Below are 22,729 nucleotides of genomic sequence, written 5' to 3' on the forward strand. Positions count from 1 at the left end.
ACTTTGTCTTTTGTTAGCTGATCCATATAATTGAGCAATCTACCCCATCAAATAAATGTAAACAATGAAATGTACTGCCCCTTAGGTTATTTGAATGCTGTATCTTCCAGGACATTAGAAAGTAGTCAAGTGGCTGGTGGCTTTAAGTCTGCCATAAGCCGTTGGCCAGCTTGGACGTTAACCAACTCCCCTTCAGATCTGTTTTGATGTGGGATTGGCCTCCACCCCTGCTCTTTTGGTTTCCCTTTCTCCGCTAAACTTGTTCAATGTCCCACCCTACCACTTAACTCTCCCAAGGATCTTATTAACTTATCATTTTACAGTGCATCAATACAGTGCAATTAACAAAGCTCTATAAACTATATATCCTCATTGCTTTTGACTGTATTCCACAGACCTCCGGCTGTTACTTTTCCACGTCTGACCAGAGAAACTCCAAGTTCTACACAGATCCCACTGAGGCGGTGAAAGACATTCCTAGTGGAGCTACTGTTCTGGTCGGAGGTGAGTTCAACTGTTAACCGACCACTAAGTTCTGAAAAGGTAGTGGCCCCGTCCATGGCCTGAATGAAGCTATGAGTTAGCATAAAGTTGTGATAATAACTTGGCAATCATAGTAAAATAATAATGAAATTTACAATATGATTAAGACGGACAGTACAAATCATAATATGACACCATGTCTCTACTCGTTTTAAACAGTAGGCCTATCATGTAAGTAAAATATAAAAATAATTTCCAAATCTCTTCCATCTTTTCTTTGTTGACAGGTTTTGGGCTTTGTGGAATTCCGGAGAACCTAATCAACAGTTTATTGAAAACTGGTGTGAAGGGTTTAACAGCCGTCAGCAACAATGCAGGGTAAGTGCATGTGTGCGCATGCATGCAGTGTGTGTTTAGCGCTTTATTTGGTGTGGCACTCCTTTCCAATTGACTCTCCTGTGTTCATGACCTGAGACCTTATTACAACTGTTCATATGTGTGTGCTCATAAAATGTAATGTTTTCTTATCATGAATCATTTCATGCTTTACTTCTTCAACTGAAAATCGGCCTGAGTCATGCTGAGCCCAGGTGAAGATGTGTTGGTTCTTACCACTATCGCCTAGACCCTTTGACTATGTGTCATTTCTGTCGCAGTGCTTTCTTTAGCAGATTAGTCAGCAGTAGTCTTAATGTAGTAATCCTGCTTGCTGTGCATGAGCTACTCAAAAAACTTCACAGGTCATTGACTCTCTTTCACCCCTGTACACATAATCACAAATAGACTTCATTATTGTCAGCCATGCAAGGAAAAAACGATTAATTTGGAGGAGTTAGTTGTTAAGTGTCTTGCTTAAGGGCACCCTGGCACCTTAAAGAGCCATGGATTCAAACCAGCATCTCTCGACATGTGTGTTGCTCTCTCTGCGGAGCTACTGCCATCCCCTTATAGTAGCGTGTTCTTGTCCAGCCACTCCGGTAAAGTATATGGCAATAAACATACACCAGAACTTCCTGACATTATTTTGCCGTGAGGCCCCATGAGCAAATTAATCTTGATTATGATTGTACATAAAGTCAATACAAATGTCATGGCTTTGTATCAGTAGACAATTTGTGTTTACAAAAAATACATTCTGAAGTCTGGTGTTGGGAAAGCTTACTTTGGATAAGCAAATTCTAAACAGCCTGATTATTTTTTTCAAAATTCTTAACCAGCAGGGTTCAGTGAAGGTCACTGATCTTTGAAGTTACGTGAACATGCCTGAGATCATGCCAGTGGCATTACAAACAGAAAAATACTGCTAGCTAACCAATCTGGACTTTATCACAGTGGGATTCCGCACAGATGGTCCACATGTTTACGTTACAGGAGTGTGCACAAGGTCAGCACTCTAAGATCACTTTCATTTAATGTAGCAACAGAAGCAACCCGCGTGTTTGCATTTAGTGCCCCTCACTCATTCCACTGGCCAGTCCCCTCTTTGATTTCCTGCCTTTGTAGAGCTGCAACGAGGAAGACACGCTTATGTAACAGTTAATTTTAGAGGGACAACACATGCCATGGAAAACTTCCTCCCCCCTCCCGTCCCACTGCTGGCTCCATGCTGAATATCTCTGGGAATCGTGTTTTGCACCTCAATGAATACTTTCCCAACAAGTCCAGTCAATCCAATAGTTCTCTCTGCTGTCGTATTTGCCATGCTACAGCTGAAGCCAAAAATGTGACTTACTTGCTTTCCTCTGCCATGCAGAAGTTATGCATAACACATGCACCGCAAACGCAGGCACACACATTTAAATAATGATAAACCTTTGTTTAAATGCTTTATTTATGAATGCTAAAAATGAATATGCATAACTTGGATTATATTTTTCATGATCAAACATGTTAGGAAACCAAAGCAAACACAAAAGAACAAGATATTTCAAAAACAAGATATTTTGTATATATTTTCCAATACATTTTTCATTGCTGTAAATTATATTTTCTAGTTCTTGCATTATGATGTTGGTAAGGTTATTGGACGGAAAAAAAATATCAGTGTAACCGACTTTGCATAAACTCTGCCCTAAAAAAAAGAATTTATTTACCGCCAGTGTGGGAGAAAATGTTCTGTCTGGAACAACGCACCCATAGTTGCTGTATGATTCAAGACTTTCTTTAAGGATGTTCACTCGTGTCCTCTCAGACACAGACAGTTGGCTATCTTTTTATTGTTTGGTATAGTGTTACTTGAGAAGGACTTGAGAGACACAAGGGCAGCTTAACAATGAGCGCTTGCAGAAAGCTTTCTGAATGGCAGTCATGCAATGTTAGAGCAAGCTTATCTATCACGGCGCTCCTGTTGTTAACTTTCCTGACCCACATGTCTAGCCTGGTGCCCTTTAGAGTCAGGTGACATCGCAGTGAAGGACAAAACATTGGAGTACAGGCACTAGAATGTGCGGTGACCATTGTAGTGAAACCATACAAATCACATTCTCTACACTGATGGGCACCACTATAAAACCAACATGCAGAGAAGTAGATAAAATTGGTGTGTGAGTGTCTGTGTGTGTAAAGGGGAGTTGGGGGTGAAGGGGTATTTTAATTAATGTCATAGGTTTTGTTTTTGGTTGGTTGGTACTAAACAATGAGTATGGCCCCAGTCATAGATTGATAGATGAGATGTACTGCCTTGCTTTGCTGCCATCACTTTTATGAAGTAAGTCTAATATAATTTCAGTCGATTCTGCCATGTCCGTTTCAAAAGGTTAATGGCTGACCAACCTTCTACAATGTCATTCCTGGCTGCCATAACTGTAATACAATTCAGAGCGTTATGCCCTTTTTATACAGCCCCTGGTGACACAGTAACCATGCCTTTATTGTCAATGATAATCTTGTGTCTACTTCCCTTCTTAACTGCTTTTATTTTCCAGATGTAATGTCTTTAATAATAAAACTGCAGATAGATAACTACCTCCATATAATGTACATTTTGGTACGTTATATTAACAAATTTCCCGTTTGATAATGATCCCTTTGATTGAAGTGAAGAGTCAATCATTGGATATATGTAAAATGAGACAAACCTACTATATCATGGAAAGACACACACATAAGTACAGCTGCCAGAGACAGAATCACAGAACGGTACAACAAGGACAACAAAGAAGTCATAAAGTAATAAATATAGCGCTGGCAATCTTTAAACCGATATCAGCTGTGTTTAGCATACACAGTAGCAGTTGTTCGGCTTATCTAATCAGTGATTTGCAATAATGTCAAGATAAACTAATAGGCCATTAGTCAAAGAGATGTGCAGAGCTTTAGTGTTTGCAGCCCTTCAGGTAGTGGGAATTAAACGGTAATGATTTCTCCCAGTTTCAGTACTTGTTGCTTTATTAATCAAGCATCATCTATTTGGTTTGCCATTAGTTTCTCCAATAGTAGCAGCTATTTATTCTGGGGACTGAAGAAAACATACAATATAGGTCATTAGTATATGCTACACGTGAACCTCCTAAGATGACGCAATTTGATTGGTTCGCTATCTCGGGACATTGGGTAATAACCCATGATTGAGATCTCAAACTCGGGATATCGGGGAGCGCGCGTGGCGGACGTCTCGTCACTCTAATAAAACAAATAAACCGCTAATAAAAACAAATAAATCCCGGCAAAAAGTCTTGTTTATTTTTGGAGCGTTCACGTGTAGTAAATACTAAAACAATTATTCACCTCAGGCTCCGTGATTATTGGGGAATAGGCTTTCCCCTCTATTTACTTCGCCTTTGTCAAATAATCTTTGAATAGAAAATAGTGAAATATTATTAATCAACCAACTTATAATCCTTTCTAAATTCTAATATAAACCTGGTCATTACAATGGCTTTGACCATGGAACAAAGGACGCCATTGAATATATTCATTTGTTCATTAAATCTAAAGACACAGCTGAATGAAATCCCAAAATTCTTTGTGTCTACCCGTTTCTTAAAACTACATTTTCCCTCCTGAAAACTCCTGAATACATCAGTTGTGATGCTGCAGGAAGCCTGCTTTCCCAAGGGCCTATCCTTTTGCATGCCTCACAGTGTCCCCATTGTTATCCTCTGTGTTTAGGACCTTTCATGCCTCTAAAGGGGCTAGGGCCCGTTCAGTCAGGTGACGTTCTTTTTCGTGGGGTTGTGTTTTTCCCCCTGGCCTTTTGCTTGGTCCTAGTATCGGTAACAGTGTGGTGTCAAAATCTACCTTGATGTCAAACCAGCCATAGCTCACAGTACAGTACAGCAGTAAAGTGAGTGAATGTTCTGCATGAATAAATATAGTTTTTTTCTGTATTTTTTCAGTGATGATTCTCTCGCTTTGTGTTCACCGGACAGAAACCCACAGACCAGTTGCCTTTGCCTGCTTCCTTAAGCAGTATTTGCTTTCAAAATAATTCTAATGATTTATTTAGGGTTGGACTGTCTTTTTGCATTGCTGAGATATTGTCCAGACGTGCAGAGTCTAGTCCAACCCTTAATAATAACCACAATGAATCATTATGACTTGAAATAGTGCTTAAGGCTCACATGCTGATCTTGGCCTACTTCAAAGGCGCATGAAACGGATAATAAAATAAGTTGTGGAAATACAGTAATGAATAATGCTAAAATCCAGTTTGATTGGACAATGGTAATGTTATGACGGCCATGAAAGGATAGCGATTTTCTATTTTCCTTTAATTATTTTCAATTTAAAGTGTTATTACTTGATAGTTCTTTTAAATTAACTTCTTTTTTTTTAAAGTCTTTATTTTGTGTTCCTGGCGAGCAACATAAAACCTGCATAAGAACCTCATTGAATACGAGATGATTTTCTAAATACTAATAGATTGTGTGTCGCCCCTCTCTCCCTGTCTCTCCCTCCCCCCAGAGTGGACAACTTCGGCCTGGGTCTGCTCCTACAAACCAAGCAGATCAAGAGGATGATCTCCTCGTACGTTGGCGAGAATGCAGAGTTCGAGAGGCAGTATTTGTCGGGCGAGTTGGAAGTGGAACTCACACCTCAGGTTATTACAAAACACAACACATTCACACCAATATACAACCAAACAACCACCTAACCAGAAGGGATTCATTAATAAACTCTACAACTAAAGCATAATAGATAATAGATCATGTATATAAGCAGGTAATTGTCTGGAGTAGTTGTATAGAATAAATGTAATCTATTCACGACTCCATTGACCCAGGGAATGCTCTCTAAGATCTCACCAATACCTTGCTTGAAGACTTGCGTTATGGTGAAAATTCTGGCCATGAGAGGCCGCTAGTGTGCGAAGTGACATCATAAGGAATATGTTTAATTTATACACATAATGATAATGTGCAACACACACACATGGACACAAACACACGCACAAACACTTTTCTTATAAAAATAATACAAAATCTTCTACTTTATTTTGTTCAGTTTGTTAAGTTCATTTTTTAAATGTAGAAAAACGTAAAAGCATTGGTTTCCTGTGTACTCTTCCTCAGGGCACACTGGCAGAGCGGATCAGAGCAGGTGGGGCTGGGGTCCCGGCCTTCTTCACCGCTACCGGCTATGGTACCCTCATCCAAGAGGGAGGCTCCCCCATCAAATACAACAAGGACGGCACCATCGCCATTGCCAGTGAAATGCGAGAGGTGGGAAGCTTGTTTCTGTCGTCTTCTTTTCAATTCCCCACACAATGTATATCATGCAATGTGTATCTTCTGGTATAGGTGACCATACCCAAATTGTCTTTGGTAGTTTACTCTGAATTGGGGAGAGTTACACGTTCACTGACTTTTAATGCCCAACCTGTCTTCCACCTCTGGATAACAACATAATTTATGCAACCTGACCGGGCCTGGGTTTAAACAGATTAAGTGTGACTCACAGCCAATCAGCTCGTGAAGTGTATGAAGCCCATTTGCATGACATTGGTTTTAGACTGGTCCCTGATAAGATTATAATGCAGGGGATAATTTCTACACGGACCCTAACGGCAGCTTTATCTTTATTGCACCATTCACACAACGCCATATATAGAACTTGCAAACGGAAGAAGTCACATGTAAAAGGACATTCTTTAAAATATTCTTTAAAAAAAAGGGGAAATGTAAAATACAAGCAATAATATATATTTTTAAAATAGTTTGGTATGAGAATAAATGTAGTTGAATAATTCAGCTTAGTTTATTTGCTGAAAGTTTATTATCCTTCCTTCATGGTTCCCAAACCCGTTCCCAAACAAGTTCCCAAACCCGTTTTCGTTTGTGGTGGCTTCCAGGTGCGCGAGTTCAATGGCAGGCACTACATCATGGAGAAGGCCATCACCGGAGACTTTGCCCTGATCAAGGCCTGGAAGGCTGACCGGGCCGGCAACATCATCTTCAGGTAAAGGCCACAAAGACGAATTCAGGCAATATAGAAAATAAGAGCAAAAAAACCTCTGGAATAGGGCAACTCGATGCTAGAGCGACGACAGACCCTCGGGGAGAGAACAGCAGGGACATGTTATCATGTCATCAAATTAGATCTCGCTGCTGTCATGCGGACACATTTGGAATAACCTTGCGTGTTGACACAACATGGTTCTGAAGGAGGAATGAACATACCAGTGCGGGCTGCAGCAGATCATAGGGGTAGTGAGTCAACAGGAAATGATTTGCTTGAATTCGTTCTATCCCGATAAATCTAAACAATGCGGCGTCAAAGAACAACCTTCTACCGTGTGCCAATCAGCTAGTGGTTGTGGTTGTTTGTTTTCTCCACTAGAGGGCAGTATACCAACTCCATAAAATTCACGTAGCTGTGTTAAAGCTGCATCGTCCAAAAGATTACTATGTAGAGTGAAAGTATAACAACTCAACACTAACGATAATGAAATGGAACCTCTGCTCTTCCCTTGCCCTATTAGGAAAACTGCCAGGAACTTCAACCAGCCCATGTGCAAGGCAGCGAAAACCACTATTGTAGAGGTATTTATGTCCTATACAAATTGGGGTAACGCTTTATCGTAAGGTCCTTGTAATAAGCCTTAATTAATGTGTAATAAGACCTTATTATATGCTTATTAACATTAATTTGTGTTAATAAGACTATCAATAAGTGTTAATAATAACATAATAAATATGTTTATTTTGAAATTATAAGACTTTTAAGCACTTTTAAGAAACTTGTTAACTATTTATTGATTTCTTAATAACATTAGTCCTCATCGTGGTCCTATATATAATAATGTGAATCTTATAGTTGTTAATAAACGCATTACAAACCCATTTATTGAGTCTTACCAACTTACCTATTATGTAATTGTTAAACCTTTACTAAGCAATTTTTATGCTTATTAAGGTTAATAAATCCTTTATTTAACTGCCAATTATGCATTTTGCAGGCACGGATCTAAAGCTGGAACCATGCTTATTAAGGTTAATAAGTCCTTTATTAAACTGCTAATTATCCAAGTCCTTTAATATACTGAATGCCACAAATATATTTTAAGCATTGGACTGAATGCCACATAAATATATAATTATGATTTTGCATGTTTGCAACGTTTCAATTTCAGGGGAAAGTATATGCCTCTACTGGTGTTGCTTATGCCAATAGCCTTTTGAGGCAGTGTTGTTTCTGAATATTAGTGTTAAGGGCCAATAATGCTTACTATCACACATTATTCACCATGTCTATGGACACATTTGTATGCAGTCACATGTTATAACCTCTCACTCTGAACTCAGTTCAAAACTTGAAAAGCCCTTTGTTGGTCTGGGGTGCTCGTGCTGACGTTTCTGACATGTCCTCCAAACGTTTGTCAAACACTTCATCAAGCATATGCGTCCATCCACTTGCATAAACAGAACTTCCGGTTTAAAATTACCTTAAAAATAAAAGCCTTTAAAGGATATATTATATGAAGAACAAAACAGATCACATTCGCTCAACATGTGCAGACTTATTAACCTTAATAAGCATTGCTCCCGCTTTAGATCCCGTACCTGCAAAATGCATAATTAGCGGCTTAATAAAGGATTTATTAACCTTAATAAGCATAATGCTTAGTAAAGTTTTAACGATGACATAATTGGTAAGTTAGTAAAACTCAATAAATAGGTTTGTAATGCTTTTATTAACAACTATAAGAAACTCATGAGACTATTATTAATTGTATTAAGCAATCAATGGCATGTTTCTTATAAGTGCTTATAAAAGTCTTATAATATCGCAACAAACATGTTTATTATGTTATTTAAACACTGATAGATAGTCTTATTATCACCAATTAATGTTAATAAGCATATAATTAGTGTATTATTACCCAATAACAAAGGCTTATTACAAGGACCTTAATATAAAGCGTCACCCAAATTGGTTTCTCAGATGCTTGACAGAGGGATTCTGAGGGACAGAATTGTCAACATGTCCACCGTGTTTGGCTAGAACTAACTAGGGTCTACGTAGTTGATATATTCAATACTATAACTACGTTACAGATTTACTTGGGACTGGCACAACCGTATTATTCACTTTTTTTCCAGTAGACAATAAAAAGATTTGTGTCACAAATCTGCGCTATGTTGTTGCATCAACAGTCTTTGTTGACTTTCAGGCTACCATACTTAATTTCCCCAATGGCATTGACAAGGTAAACACATTTTTCCCAACCATTGAAGCCCTTTAGAGGGCTTAGTTTAGAGTCAAATTTGCACACTTAGAATCTGTGTGACTATAATGGGAATGCTGATCATCCCCACTTTACACGTCTCATTTGATTCCATCTGGCCAACCTGTCATCTCTGAGGAATCAAAGTCGCTCTCGCTCTCGCTCTCTCTCTCTCTCGTATCCTTTCCACCAGCTTTACATTTTTCTATTTACACACAGCAGCTGAGCAGCTCAGCATGGTCACTAGTTTCACAGTTAGCACCTCCATATGGAAAACTATTTGAAGAGCATCTCTCAATATATCAGGCCTTCTCTTTCTTCCCCTAATGTTATGACGAAGAAGATCCTCATCCTCCTAAAGGTTTTATTTCTTAGTTTTTAAGATGAGGGTAGCACAGTATTAACTTTTTGCATAACGTGGGCTATCCCGTCTTATGATAAAGAGAGAGCTACAACTCAGTGAGGGACATCTGCCTCAAATTTACTGAAGGTAAGATTGTTGAGAATTGTTAAGAACGATGGCTATAGAGAGCAAGATTTGGACAATAATTAACCAAAAATAATGCTCCCTTGTCCTCTGCATGCTCCCAAATTTTGTGAACCTTTGCAACGACGGGTATGATATTGACAGAAAATCTGAATTCACCTAACCAATCAGGGAAGAGATACCCTGATTGGTCAGAAATGAGCCGGGAGCAGTCAGAAACCGAGATTCTCACAGAGAGTTTCACTCACTAATAGATGACAGATGGCTATGACATTTCATACAAATTACACTCAAATTATAACTCTTAAATCGTACCTACAACACCTTTTTAAAGTGACTTTGGTGGGAATTGTTAATTTGCTTTAGTCTACATCATGAATGATCTAGCATTTGAGGGAGCGTGAGCGAGTGCTGCTGCTGGCCACTCAGGACTTTGTAGGCTGGCTCTCGTATTGAACGGTCTGCCATGACTCTTGGGGGTGATGTAAAGTGATGACATAGTGAGGACAAGCTACAGAGAAGAGAATGAAAAGATATATGGATCAAACAGAATTTTTATTATAGGCTTAGATAGTCATGTAAAAATCTATTGCAAAAACATATTAGGTACATTAGAAACTCGGCTTTCCTCCAACCCTGAGTCAAAGCTATACACTTATAGTAGTTAAATGAACCACTGACCTACTTTAATAAATCGCCGTACTTTCAGCTGTTGCAAAGGCAATTATGAATAAGGACACTGAATAAATGTTTTGGGGGATTTTTGTGTCTAAATAAGACAAAAGATATAACCATAGGTGATTTCGCTATTACCATTTTAGCCTATTTTCTTAAATAGGTGTCAAATCTGTGGATGGAGTATGTGTACCGATCCTAGTTTCTAGAGCCCATTTGAAACAGTGTTTGGGTGGATATAATGGCTGAGGCTTCATTGTAGGTTCTTGCAATCTATTCAGTCTTTGAGGTTTTGTGCGTTTACCTGTTTTTTGTATATTCAGATAGGGATATTTGCATATCAAACACATTCTTTTATCCAGGCCGACCGTCTAAACTGCACTGCCGCACACACATCCACCGTATCAAATGGTACAATCAAATATATTATGGATACGCTCATTATTTTTATTTGTCATTTAATGTAAGCCGTGGTGCATTCTCAGGAATTAAAGAAACCATTCTGGGCTAATCAACACTATCAAAGTACAGCATTTAAAGAAGTAATCTGGGAATTATATCGACGTTCCAATCATCCTTTGCCATTGCTTTGAAATTACGTTCTAATTTCTTCGTCATTTCTTGTGTGTTACATAACGAAGTCTAATACCGTTTTTTTAACGTAACCGGTAACATTATCTTGTAGGCCTGCGGAAATCCTGCTCCCTCAGTGCAGTGAAGCGATCGTTGGGGGCCTGTGCGCTGAATAACAGCTGGCCTTTATCGCTGCAAATGAAGCGCTTATGCGCCGCAGAGATAAGTCGACCTTTAGCATTCAGAGCATGGACAGTCATGAATGTGGCAACGAGATAGTCAATATTAGTCCTGCCGTTCGTGTTGTGTGCCCAGGCTTCGCTGTAACCCTTCGGTGAATACGCAGGTGGCCTTGCCACAGCCTTCTGTGGTGTGTTGTCCATTACCCGTCCAGTGTGGGCTGATGTTCATTGCTGATTTACTCCTCAATGACTTTTGGAGAAGGGTTAACTGGTTACTCTCAAAGGACAATTTATTTCTCCTCAAGACCAGGGTTTGAATACTTTTAAAGTTAACTGGATGGTCGAGGCAGTGGTTTTCTTTTTAAATTTGGCTTTTTCTTGCTTCTTATTAAAATGCCCTATTTTTCGTTCCTTTACCTGGGCATTATAGAATACACATAAGGATATAGTCGTCCTTTAAGGATTCTTAGCACTTTGAACATGACACAATACACAGAAGAAGGTGTCTAATCGTCCTTTTAGGATTGATGGCACTTGGAGCATGATGCAATGCATAGAAGAAGGTGTCCTCCCTCATTATCCTTTTAGGATCTGTGGCCCCAAGAGATCGATTTATCAGGTGTACTCCGATCTTTTAAGATAAATCGTGTTGGGGAACTGGGTCACATGATAATTGGTAAATAAACCATTAGATGGTACTTCTAATCAATCAATTTGAACAGTTTAGGATCGCTTGGGATCAATAAACCACAAAGCATACCTGATCGCGTCTAATCGCCATTTGTCTTACAAAGAAATTAGCCGATGGACTCATTTGTAATTACACGATTTCAAATGAGCTAAACACTCGTTTGTAATTACCAAATACCCACCATCCTCCAAGGTTGCTAGGTAACCAAGCCCTACTAATTGATTGCTCCATATCCATGCTTTCCAGTTGGTTGCGTGGCCACAGGTATGTTGAAAGCCACCAGCGCGTTGTGGGGTACAATTCTCTTTGGTGTGAATCAAATCAAAGAGGTGTGTGTGTGTGTGTGTGTGTGTGTGTGTGTGTGTGTGTGTGTGTGTGTGTGTGTGTGTGTGTGTGTGTGTGTGTGTGTGTGTGTGTGTGTGTGTGTGTGTGTGTGTGTGTGTGTGTGTGTGTGTGTGTGTGTGTGTGTGTGTGTGTGTCCAAAAGGGCAGGGGTCTAATTGGATATGAATGAGTTCCATCCTTAGGTGTTTGAGCATTAGCCTCCTGCTGTCCAACTGTGGTGCATTAAAACCAGGGGTCATTGCCTCGGTGACTCAGTCCATGCTGACCGGTTAGTGTACTGTACAGTTGCCTTCACATTTTGAAAGGAGTCCAAGTCAGTTTTTCTCAAGTATTTGGTTTCTTTCAGTACATGTACCACACGGGGATGTAGTTGTGTGTAGTGTTACAATCAGCTGGTCCCTGATCAAAAGCAGGCCCCCACAAAACTGCAACAGTCTTCTGACCAGATATAGTGTCTATATCCAGTTAAAAAAATACAAGCAAACGTAAGCACATGCATAGTTGTAATTTGTGAGATTTGATAACTGAAAAAATTAAGATCAAGGATTTTAAAATGAAAAATAAATAAATTAAATAAAATACATTTTAAAAAAAGCGAGCGTGCGAGACTTGATAAAACTCTTGTTCTGAATTAAAGGTTTCCCCGCGGCTTCTCTTAACTCTCTCGGGTCCTCGACAGTGTGTGGTAAAGACGTGGGTGATGCCGGAGGAAGCCAATATGAATGTAATGCAAAACAATAGTGTAGTTTGAATCTATGAATGGAACTACAAGTGAATAATGTTCTAATCTAAACAACCAACGCCTGCATGTTACTTTGCAGGGGATCATAGTTTTTTAAACTGTGAAACCCATTCATTAGGCTAGTGTGGGATCCAATTTACCAGTGTTGTATCTGAATTAAATGGCGGCATTGTGGACGAGAAACTTGAGTCTAAACGTGGTACTGGAATCCAAAACAAAGCTGTTGAGTGGAAGGAATTGGTTTTGTCGTGCAGTCATGTGTTTTCTATAGGTAGGTGCACATGCTACCATCGTGCTGTGTTGTTCAACTTGTCTTTGCTATGGGCTTAAGGGCTCACAAATTAGGTTAATAATTGGGGGCAAATGTACGCCATACAATAGGACAGAGATGAGAGGAGAACAGGGGGTTCTGCACAGCCTTTGTTGGTGAGCGAAGCGGCGGTGTTTGAAATGGATGATGGTGCCAATGAAAGGCATTTTCACAATGGCACCGGCTGAATCTGAAGACTTATTTCCAAAACCAATGACGATTTACATTATAGACATAGGGTAGACTTGCTAGATTTTGACATGGGACCAGTTTCCTTGGCAGGTTAATGAAAAGACGAAACCTCAATATATCATAACAATCTCTTCAGTATGGGTGTTTTAAAATCAATGATTGCCACAAATAATAAAAACATTTAGGACTACATAGACACATACAAGATGATCTCTATTAACTAGTTTTAAGTCATTCCAAATGTAAACATTCATGCATGGAGGCAGCCCAGTACAGACTGTGAGGGGAAATGGGAACGCTATAAATATACAGAGTATTAAGAGTGTGGTGTCATTGTCACACGGAGCACTGTTGTCTCTTCCTCCTCATCCTCCAGTCTAGGAGGACGGACACACACGCACGCACGCACACGCACACGCACACACACTCTTGCACACCTCAGCCGAGCGGATTAGAGGCCCAGGTAAACATATATTTGAGATATATAGCATTAGTGACAACGTCTGAACACAGTGTGATAGGAAACAAGCTAACGATGTGAAACCTAAATACTTCATATTCAATCCATTGAACCCCAATATTTTGGTACTTATGGGTCTTTTTCCTTCGTAAATGTATGGGTACGTTATATAAATAATGCAATAATTATTGCGTCTCAAAGAAAGACCCTGAGCACGGCCAACAATTTAAGCTGCTCGCTGTGTATACCGTGCATCGCTGCCCGGGTAAACAAAGAACAGTCGTTTCCTCATCCGATTGCCTTTGACTCTTATTGATGAATTTGGACAACATCGATCCTTGAACAACCCTGATACTGGTACTTAAACGGTAGGACCGACACATGGAACACTGTTATTCACTCCCCACGGTGAGTTTGTGAGCGTGCGCACCTGAGGAACTCTGTTCCCCTGCTGGGCTCTGCCTGCCATGTCAGGCCTTCCCGTGGCCGGGCCTGCCCTGATGTGAACATGTGGGTGCAGATGGAGACACATCAATAGAGGCACAGCTTCGGACACACACGCTCTCACCTGCTCAATTGTGTTTGGCCACCATGAGTGTATGTGCATATGTAGATAACAATTAATTGTCATGCATAAAAATATTTATGGGGGGGAGTGAGTGGGTTACGCCCCCCCCCCCCTCCCCAGGAGAGAGGAAGTCTCTACCAATCACCCCCCAAAATATTTGTATGCCCCCATCAGCAATTCATTGAAACCATTAAACATAATTACTCATATCATAATCCATGTAATGGAATTCCAATAATTGCTCAGAGGTTTTGTGGTAATGAGAACCGAGATGGCAGCGAACAGAGAATATAGGTCAGGGACATGCACTGCTCAATGCAGGTGTTTTCTTTTGACACTTAGGGCAGAAAATAGATACAAAATAAATACATAAATACTTTGGCAGAAAGCCAAACGATGGCAACTCCAGGGGGGCCTTAAAATCAAGTGGGAAGGGGGGAGATTGAGAGATACACTTGCTGAAACATCTGCAGCACTTGTTCGAACAGCTTGACTGCTGAACCCCAGACGGAGACAATAGATGTGCTGTTAAGTCCCCACTACTACTAAGATTGCTCCGGATCAAACGGGCCCTATGAAATCGCCCCCTCTTCTCCTTAATGCACACACATGTAGCCCTGAGTGTAGGCTACTTGGTGCATGCACGTGGGGCCCGGGCGCGAGTGTGCCTTCAGGAAAATTGAATCAAGTCCCTTTTTCTTATCTCCGCCCCCTCCCTCGGCACACCATGCCGACGGAGAGGAGCCGGTGGCCGCCAGCAGAACCCCTCTCAGCGTTGTCATGGATACACTGGCTGCGATTTGAGGATGGATTTTTCGCCAGTTTGGGAATGGGTTAAGTGATTTCGTTGCTTTTTTTTTTTTTTGGGGGGGGGGGGGGGGGGTTTGCGGGTAATTCAGCCCACTGGTGTGATTTGTACCCTTTTTCGCTGTGGTAATTTTCTAGGGCCTGCGTACTTAACAGCACATCTATTGTCTCCATCTGGGGTTCAGCAGTCAAGCTGTTCGAACAAGTGCTGCAGATGTTTCAGCAAGAGTCTCTCTCTATCTCGCTCTCTCTCCCACCTCCTCACTTGATTTTAAGGTCCATCTGGAGTTGCCATCATTTGGCTTTCTGCAGAGTATTTCTTTATTTATTTTGTATTTATTTTCTTCCCAGAGTGTCGAAAATAAACGCCTGCATTGAGCAGCGTAAGGCCCTGACCTATATTCTCTTTTCGCTGCCATCTCGGTTCTCATTTACACAAAAACTTTTAGCAATTGTTGGGATTCCATTACATTATTGTGATTATGATATGGATTATGATATTAGTTATTATGTTTAATGGTTTTAATGAATGGCTCTCCACTTCACACTTGAGTTAAGGGAAGTGCAAAAGCATCAGTTCTTCAGTTCTCACTCAAATCCATGTCAGACTGCATCTTTGTCGTCTTTTTATAATTCTAGATGTACAGTTTCCCCATTGGTTTATTTGGAAATCATCAATTGTGATCAAGATGTCGATTTTGAGACAACTAGGCGACGATGCTTTTTGAATCTCCATTCACCCCTAAGTAGCTTTAGATGTTTGCAAAGTGGCACAGAAAGCCAATTAAAACAAAGCAATAACCCAGTTGGCTGATCTGGTTTCGGTTTAAATGTGGATATTACCAGCGTGGGCTACGGTGACAACTGAGGCGTGACTGAGACGAGGCATTAGGAGACAAAACTTAGCCTCAAGTCTTGGCATTGCAGAACTAAAACGTGCAAAGGCTGTACCCACAGTACAGTTCGGTGGGCCATGGCTATTCCCTGCTACAGTGATTCTATCACAATATGGTTTTCATGCCCCAGTCATCAACAGGAGCACTGGAGCATGTTTGTAGGGTAAGTGATGGGCTGGGCTCACCCGGTTGTATGTCTGAAGGTCACGTCATGATGTGTGTATGCGTGTGTGTCTCTATTGCAGGTGGAGGAGGTGGTGGACGTGGGGACGTTTGCCGCGGAGGACATCCACATTCCCAGCATCTACGTGCACCGCGTGGTGCAGGGCACAGGGTTCGAGAAGAGAATAGAGGTACACGGGGGTGTGTCCTGAATGAAAAACCATTTTGTGTGTATATTGTTCAGTGGCCATTGTCGGTCACAGACAAGCCTTTGTTTGACTCCTAGAACTAAATTGTGGAACAGGGGCAGTGTAATGGCTAGGGTGTTTGGCCTATCTTTAAGCAACCTTCAGCAAGATGCCCCAACACCTGCCCTGTTCCCTAATGACACACTTGCAATGAAAGACACATCTGTGTCTTTCATTGCAAGCCACTTTCACACTACCAATTTACAAAGAGTTTCAAATGGATATTGTTTACAGTGGTGGAACCCCCCATCTCACCCTTTCTAATCGGTCACGTGTGTTGTGTACCAGAAACGCACGGTGAAGAAGAGCCAGACAGAGAAGCCCAAACCCAAGAAGGACTCTGACATCGTCCGGGAGCGGATCATCCGGCGAGCGGCGCTTGAGTTTGAGGATGGCATGTATGGTATCCTTTACTGGGCGCGGTTTGCACGCCTGGAGGAATACATCAGTGTAGGGGGAGCATGTTCAACTGCAGTCGCAAAAGCTTTCTGATCTGATCCTGACCTTTTGGTTCACAATAGCAGCAGGCAGCATTTCCTCCCCTCCTCTTTGCTCATGTTCTACCCCGTCGTCCGTGTACGACATTTCGTCGTACTTGTAGTCCATGGGAACATTCCCTCTGTGGGCGATTTATTTTGGCCCACAATGAGGCCAATGCTGGATATTGGATGGAAACATACATCGCCAGCCTTGTTCTGATAGAATATACATGGTGAATGAATAATATTGATCATGAATAATTTGGTGATATCATTTATGCATGCATTTCTTTAAACTGCTATCTATGGTGCCCCCTCTCTCACCACCATGCTCCTGGAAGCATGATCTTTTGGAGATTGGTGATCGTTAAGTATGTTAAGCATTGCAGTCTTCTTCTATTCATTGATTACATCAGATACCATCCAAAATCTTCAGTATTTCCAGTGTCACACCCACTCTTAATTCTATCAATGAGAAACACATTTGAACACGCCTCTCCTATGTTGAATCCATTTCCACTCCTTAATATGTTTAATAAATGACGGCGTGTTACAATATATCCTCCATGCTTGTGCTTGAATTGGATCAATACAAATGTCATGAATCCCATGTGTTGATGTCTTGCTAAGGCCTTTACAGCTCCACAATATATGTGGATTGAGTAATGACGATCATGATTTTTAGATCTCAAATTCCTTGACAAAGCGCTCATTCAGCAAACCTGGGCATCGGCATCCCCATGCTGGCCAGCAACTTCATCCAGCCTGACATCACCGTCCACCTCCAGAGCGAGAACGGCATTCTGGGACTGGTAAGACCTGCTGCTGTTATTTTTGTTGAGCCATTTCGTGGTCAGGTAACCACCATGGCTGAGTAGCGCTATTGTTCCTCCCTTGTGAAGCTTGTCATTTTCATAATCACCCCCACAGCTGAAGTGCCATCGCAGGCACCCAGATTACAGATTCATGCCCAATCTTTGTTAATAGCAGCCTGTAAATGAAGTCCCTTGTTTGAAATGTGCGGCAATTAGTTTTATGCACGCAATTGTTGAGGGCGGACCGCTCGGCGCCTCATTTTTCCTAATCATTATTTACGCGCTTCGTAAACCTCACAAAAGCTCCACAACGGCGGCAGCTCTGCCACGTTTAACAATCACTTGCGTTCTCCAGGTGGGGGCAGGTGACTATGCTAATGCCCCGTTTGTCAGCGCCCTCTCATTACTCCAGCTGGAGAGCGGAGCTGCCAGATCCACACCCCTCACGCCCGGCCTCCTTTCAAAAAGGGCGCTCCTCTTTGTCGAGCGGAGACAAAAAATCAACGTCACGTCGAATCCGAAAGAGCTGCTGCGGCATCGTCTCATGACTAGAGAGACCGGGCTAGTGGGGATTTATATTAAGTGTTGTGTTGTGTTGTGCGTGTGACGTGTGTGTGTGTCAGGGTGTATGCGTGTGTTCACACGTGTGCCCGTTTGCTTGTCCTTTTCCGTGCAGGGCCCGTACCCCACAGAGGACAACGTAGACCCTGACCTGATCAATGCCGGTACGTGTGTGTTTTTTTTCCACCCCTCTCCTTACAACACCGTTCATAATTCCCCTGCAAGGACATGCATACAAGACAGGAATCCATTCACACATTTGGTTGACCTCTCATTCAGAGAACGATAACGGGCATGGATGGTTATTTTATTCAAGACAAATTAGGCCCCGGCGAGGTTGCCGCTACAATAATGGGTTTTGACATGTTTTGTGACAACAAGTGGCCTTTTTAAAGTTCACCGTCCTCCCGTGCTGATTGAACCGTTGTCTGCTGATGTCTGTACAGGAAAGGAGACCGTGACGGTGCTCCCCGGCGCTGCCTATTTCTCCAGTGACGAGTCCTTCGCCATGATCAGAGGGTAAGCCCTGTAAAAACGTACAGTTATATTATACTATATTATACTGCGACATAATAGAACAGTAAAACCAAACTAGATAACCGGCGCTGTTGTGGCACTTCTTGCGCAATCATAACAACCCAGCGGATCAACCATAAAAACAAAAGTCACGTCCAAAGCTGCGTTTAAATATACCACTCGATTTATCAGAATGCATGAAAAGTGATGAATCACATCAAAAGGTCTCCTCCACTGACTCACCACGTGTGTGTGATGTCAGCAGAGATGGTGGTTCATAACCCTGTGGATATCAACAAAGGCAACGCCTGGCCAATATCGCCCCGGCTCGTATTGATCTGCTGGCTGTCTAAGACGCAGCCCACTCTTCCCAGGGCATTACCTTTGTTTGTCCACCTAGAGGAAATCCAATAGTACTCATAAATAGTGATGTTCAGCCATCACACACGGAGAGAGAGAGAGCCAGACGGACACACAGACAGACACATATACAGGATGAGACAGACAGACCGACTCACACAAACACATAGACAGAAAGACACAGACAATTTAGCAGCTTGTTAATTATCACAAAATGTAGGTGTATCTTATCACTTATTCATCATTATCATAGTCGTGGGAGACGGTCTGTATTTAACAGCTTTTCATTTTTTCGGAACTGTTCCATCACTTTCAACAGAAGAACCGTAGTTAAAACTCATTTGTTTAGGTTTCCATCTGTGCACACAGATGTGCAGCCCTTCACTGACACTGTATGTTTAACAGACATCCTGTGTCTAAAAGAAAAGTTTCAATATTTAATACATTTATTTCCATATACAATTTTGTTTTCATCACACATCAGTGAATCCTAATAGTTATGTCACAGATGACAGAGATGATTCATGACACAATAAGTTTTATGCAAGCCATTGATGCAGACAAATAGACGAAGGAGAAAGATTCTCGTTTCTGCTATGTGGAAAAACACAAATGTGTAAAAATAAAGTGAATAAGTATAAACTAACTTCACAGTTGTGAGGACAGGCCTTATTGCCAGCAACATTTGAATAAGAAATGTTTTATTAAGAGTAGTGTGATCTTATGATCAAAATGAAAATGAAAAATCCAAAATTGAACCAAAGAACCGTTTAATTTCCGGAATATTCAGCAATATTGAACAGTGTCATGTTTCCATTCACAATACAATAGGACGGGGTGCATGGAAAGAGTGTTGGTTTGAAGTGGAGGCTAACAGTGTTCTTGCCCCCCCCGTGCAGAGGACACATCAACCTGACCATGCTGGGGGCCATGCAGGTGTCGCAGCACGGTGACCTGGCAAACTGGATGATTCCGGTAAGTGCCCAGTGTTCACCTCCTTCTGAGATCCTCAAGAGTGCCGTGTGCACAAGACGGCTTTATTATTTTGGTTATATTTCTCTACCGCTTAACTCTCGCCAGATCAATATCATGTTTTTATGCATTCCACGCATCACATTGTGTTCACTTTGTGCTTGAGAAGAAGGAGACAAAATGGCACATCGATTTATTTAGTGTTAGTGTTGTACAGAAGCGTAATGCGTTCACTTGAGAAGAGAAAATACTTTGCCTTGTATTTCTGAATTAACAACATTATTATCTCTGAATTCCCTAAAAAGTAATCATAGAAAAAATAACCTGCTGTTGTTTTCATCGAATTAGTGAAATGCCTCAAAATCCCAAGAGAAGCTCTCATTCACCTGAGGCCCTGATTTCATTGAAGCCAACCTGTTGAGTTTACTCCAATTTTATTTAGGTTTATGTTTGAGACTTTAGGAGATGGTCATATCAATGATATTGTTATTAGTTTGTCCTCTTTGTACATGCACCTCTGGCCTTTGGGGTTGTTCTGAGGGAGAGCCCCTTCGGATCTGCTAGACAATGCAGCTTTTTCTCCAGGATCAGTTGAACCGTTATGACACACTTCACTGATATAAGAAATGCATTCTCTTCCATTACATGTGATCAAGTTAACCGTCAGATTATATAATTTGGCATGGGTCCACCTGATCAGCAGCAACCACCGGAAAAACGGAGGAGCATTTTTTTATGCCATTAAAACATTTCTCGGAATTCATTTCTAGAAAATTATCTGATTATTTCAGAACAACAGCAGCAGAATTGATTTTCTCAAGTGAATGCATAACACTTCGCTTCCATAGCGTTGTCTTGTAAATAAAATCTCTTTGTCTTGATGGACACACAATTTAAGCCCACACTTTTGTTTCTTTTGTTACATGTGGTGTTGCTTCTTGCTGGCAGTGCTTTAGCTGTGATTTGGCTATTTTGTTGCAGTAAGACCTGTTCCGATATTTTTTTAATGGATTTTCTAACATTGCAGAATTTTTATTTGGTTCTTTAGCAGATGCTTTTAACCAAAGTGGCCGGGAGATGAGTCGAAGAACAATTAGAGCACACAATCAATATTGGATAGACTAAACACATTGAACAACCAAGATACTAAAAAATATGTCCGGAAAGACTGCAGAGTAGCTATGCGACTTCAAATGGTCAGTAGCTTCGTTACTTACTTATTAGTTTTGATGTTATTACTGCATAAAAAATATTAAATAATGATTACAAGGCCATTATTTGACAGTTAATTGGTATTTTTTTTGGTTAATTCATGTACCCTTATGGTAAAGTGTTTCTAAAAAAGCTTCATACATGTTTCTATGATTGCCTTTCTATGTTAAATCCTTTTTAAAGCATGAAGTACCCATCCCCCCCAACTTCACTTTGTAAGGATGAGTACTTAGGATGAAATCTGAGCAATTTTGTGAAGCGGTTTGGAGCTGTTATCATCTCCCTGCGATTATATCTATCATGAGAGACACCTTTTTAATCTGTAAAATGCAGATAAACCTTTTTCCAGTCGATTGCCTTCTAATGCTTTTACCGGTGATGCTGCCAATCCACTAATGCTGGAACGTCTGCAGAAAACAATGGGAGCTAACAAAGAATCTGGAGTCCGTGTCCTGTGTTTTCGTCTAATGGGGAGGTTTTAGCAGTTGCTTGTCACATTCCACAGCTTCATAAGAGGGTTGGGAATAGTTTGATTGATTTTTAGCCAGCATTGAACAAAAGAGCAACCTTGTGTTACTCTAGGTCTACTGGCTCTGTGCTAACCTGTTTATTTTGGTGCTTAAATGCCCCAAGTTTCAGTTTGTTTTTATTAAAGCCTTTGTCATGGCACCTACCCAGGCTTACTCTGAGCAAGCCTTAAGGGCCCTTTATGGTCCCACGTTCCCGCAACGCAATGACCATGCAGACGCTTCGACACAGTCGTGAACGTTTATGGTTCTGCGTCGGGTTTTACTAAGTGGACCAATCACAGCCCTTGCTGCTGCGTCACCTCGCCGGAAGGTTACGGTTTTTGGGAGGTGCACGTCTGCAAGCAGGGTCCGCAAGGATGTAAGGGGTCCGTAACCCCCTCGCGTTGCGTGAACGTGGAACCATAAAGAGCCCTTTACTCTTAGCCATGCTGTGCTTTTTTTCCGTTGCCATTGAGCATAAAAGTACTTATGCATCCAGTACATATACTTGTATATTGTCACTAGCAATTGCAATATTGGTTGAAATAATCGCAATTCCATTATTTCCCCGAATCGTTCAGCCCTAGTGGCGACAGACGGCATGAAAGCCTGGGCGCCGCCTTTAACGCCATCGCCAACATGAATTAACTCAGAGGCGCTCAAACAGCAATATGTTTTAAATGTTATTACAACCCTTCAAGTCTTAACAGTCAATTGTTTTTTGAATGTACCAGTAGTCCTCGCGGCAAGCCAAAATTGATTCGTAGAATGTTGTCTTTTTACTGCCCGAGTGGCAAAATCTAGCAGCCAAGCCTTT

The 22,729-nt window shown here is 41.2% G+C and overlaps 1 protein-coding gene across 1 annotated transcript in view; it reads left to right on the forward strand.

The window, feature by feature from the left end:
- Positions 1 to 22,729, forward strand: part of oxct1a (3-oxoacid CoA transferase 1a) — a 38,884-nt gene that overhangs the window by 986 nt on the left and 15,169 nt on the right. Inside the window, exons 2-13 of the mRNA XM_056591810.1 lie at positions 396 to 504; positions 771 to 861; positions 5,389 to 5,524; positions 5,997 to 6,146; positions 6,776 to 6,882; positions 7,406 to 7,466; positions 16,324 to 16,431; positions 16,777 to 16,891; positions 17,685 to 17,779; positions 18,459 to 18,507; positions 18,790 to 18,862; positions 20,119 to 20,194. Of these exons, the coding sequence (XP_056447785.1) occupies positions 396 to 504; positions 771 to 861; positions 5,389 to 5,524; positions 5,997 to 6,146; positions 6,776 to 6,882; positions 7,406 to 7,466; positions 16,324 to 16,431; positions 16,777 to 16,891; positions 17,685 to 17,779; positions 18,459 to 18,507; positions 18,790 to 18,862; positions 20,119 to 20,194 (1,170 nt within the window). The remainder of the gene's footprint in view (positions 1 to 395; positions 505 to 770; positions 862 to 5,388; positions 5,525 to 5,996; positions 6,147 to 6,775; positions 6,883 to 7,405; positions 7,467 to 16,323; positions 16,432 to 16,776; positions 16,892 to 17,684; positions 17,780 to 18,458; positions 18,508 to 18,789; positions 18,863 to 20,118; positions 20,195 to 22,729) is intronic.

Source organism: Gadus chalcogrammus, chromosome 6 (assembly GCF_026213295.1).
Source record: "Gadus chalcogrammus isolate NIFS_2021 chromosome 6, NIFS_Gcha_1.0, whole genome shotgun sequence".
Classification (NCBI taxonomy): Eukaryota; Metazoa; Chordata; class Actinopteri; order Gadiformes; family Gadidae; genus Gadus; species Gadus chalcogrammus.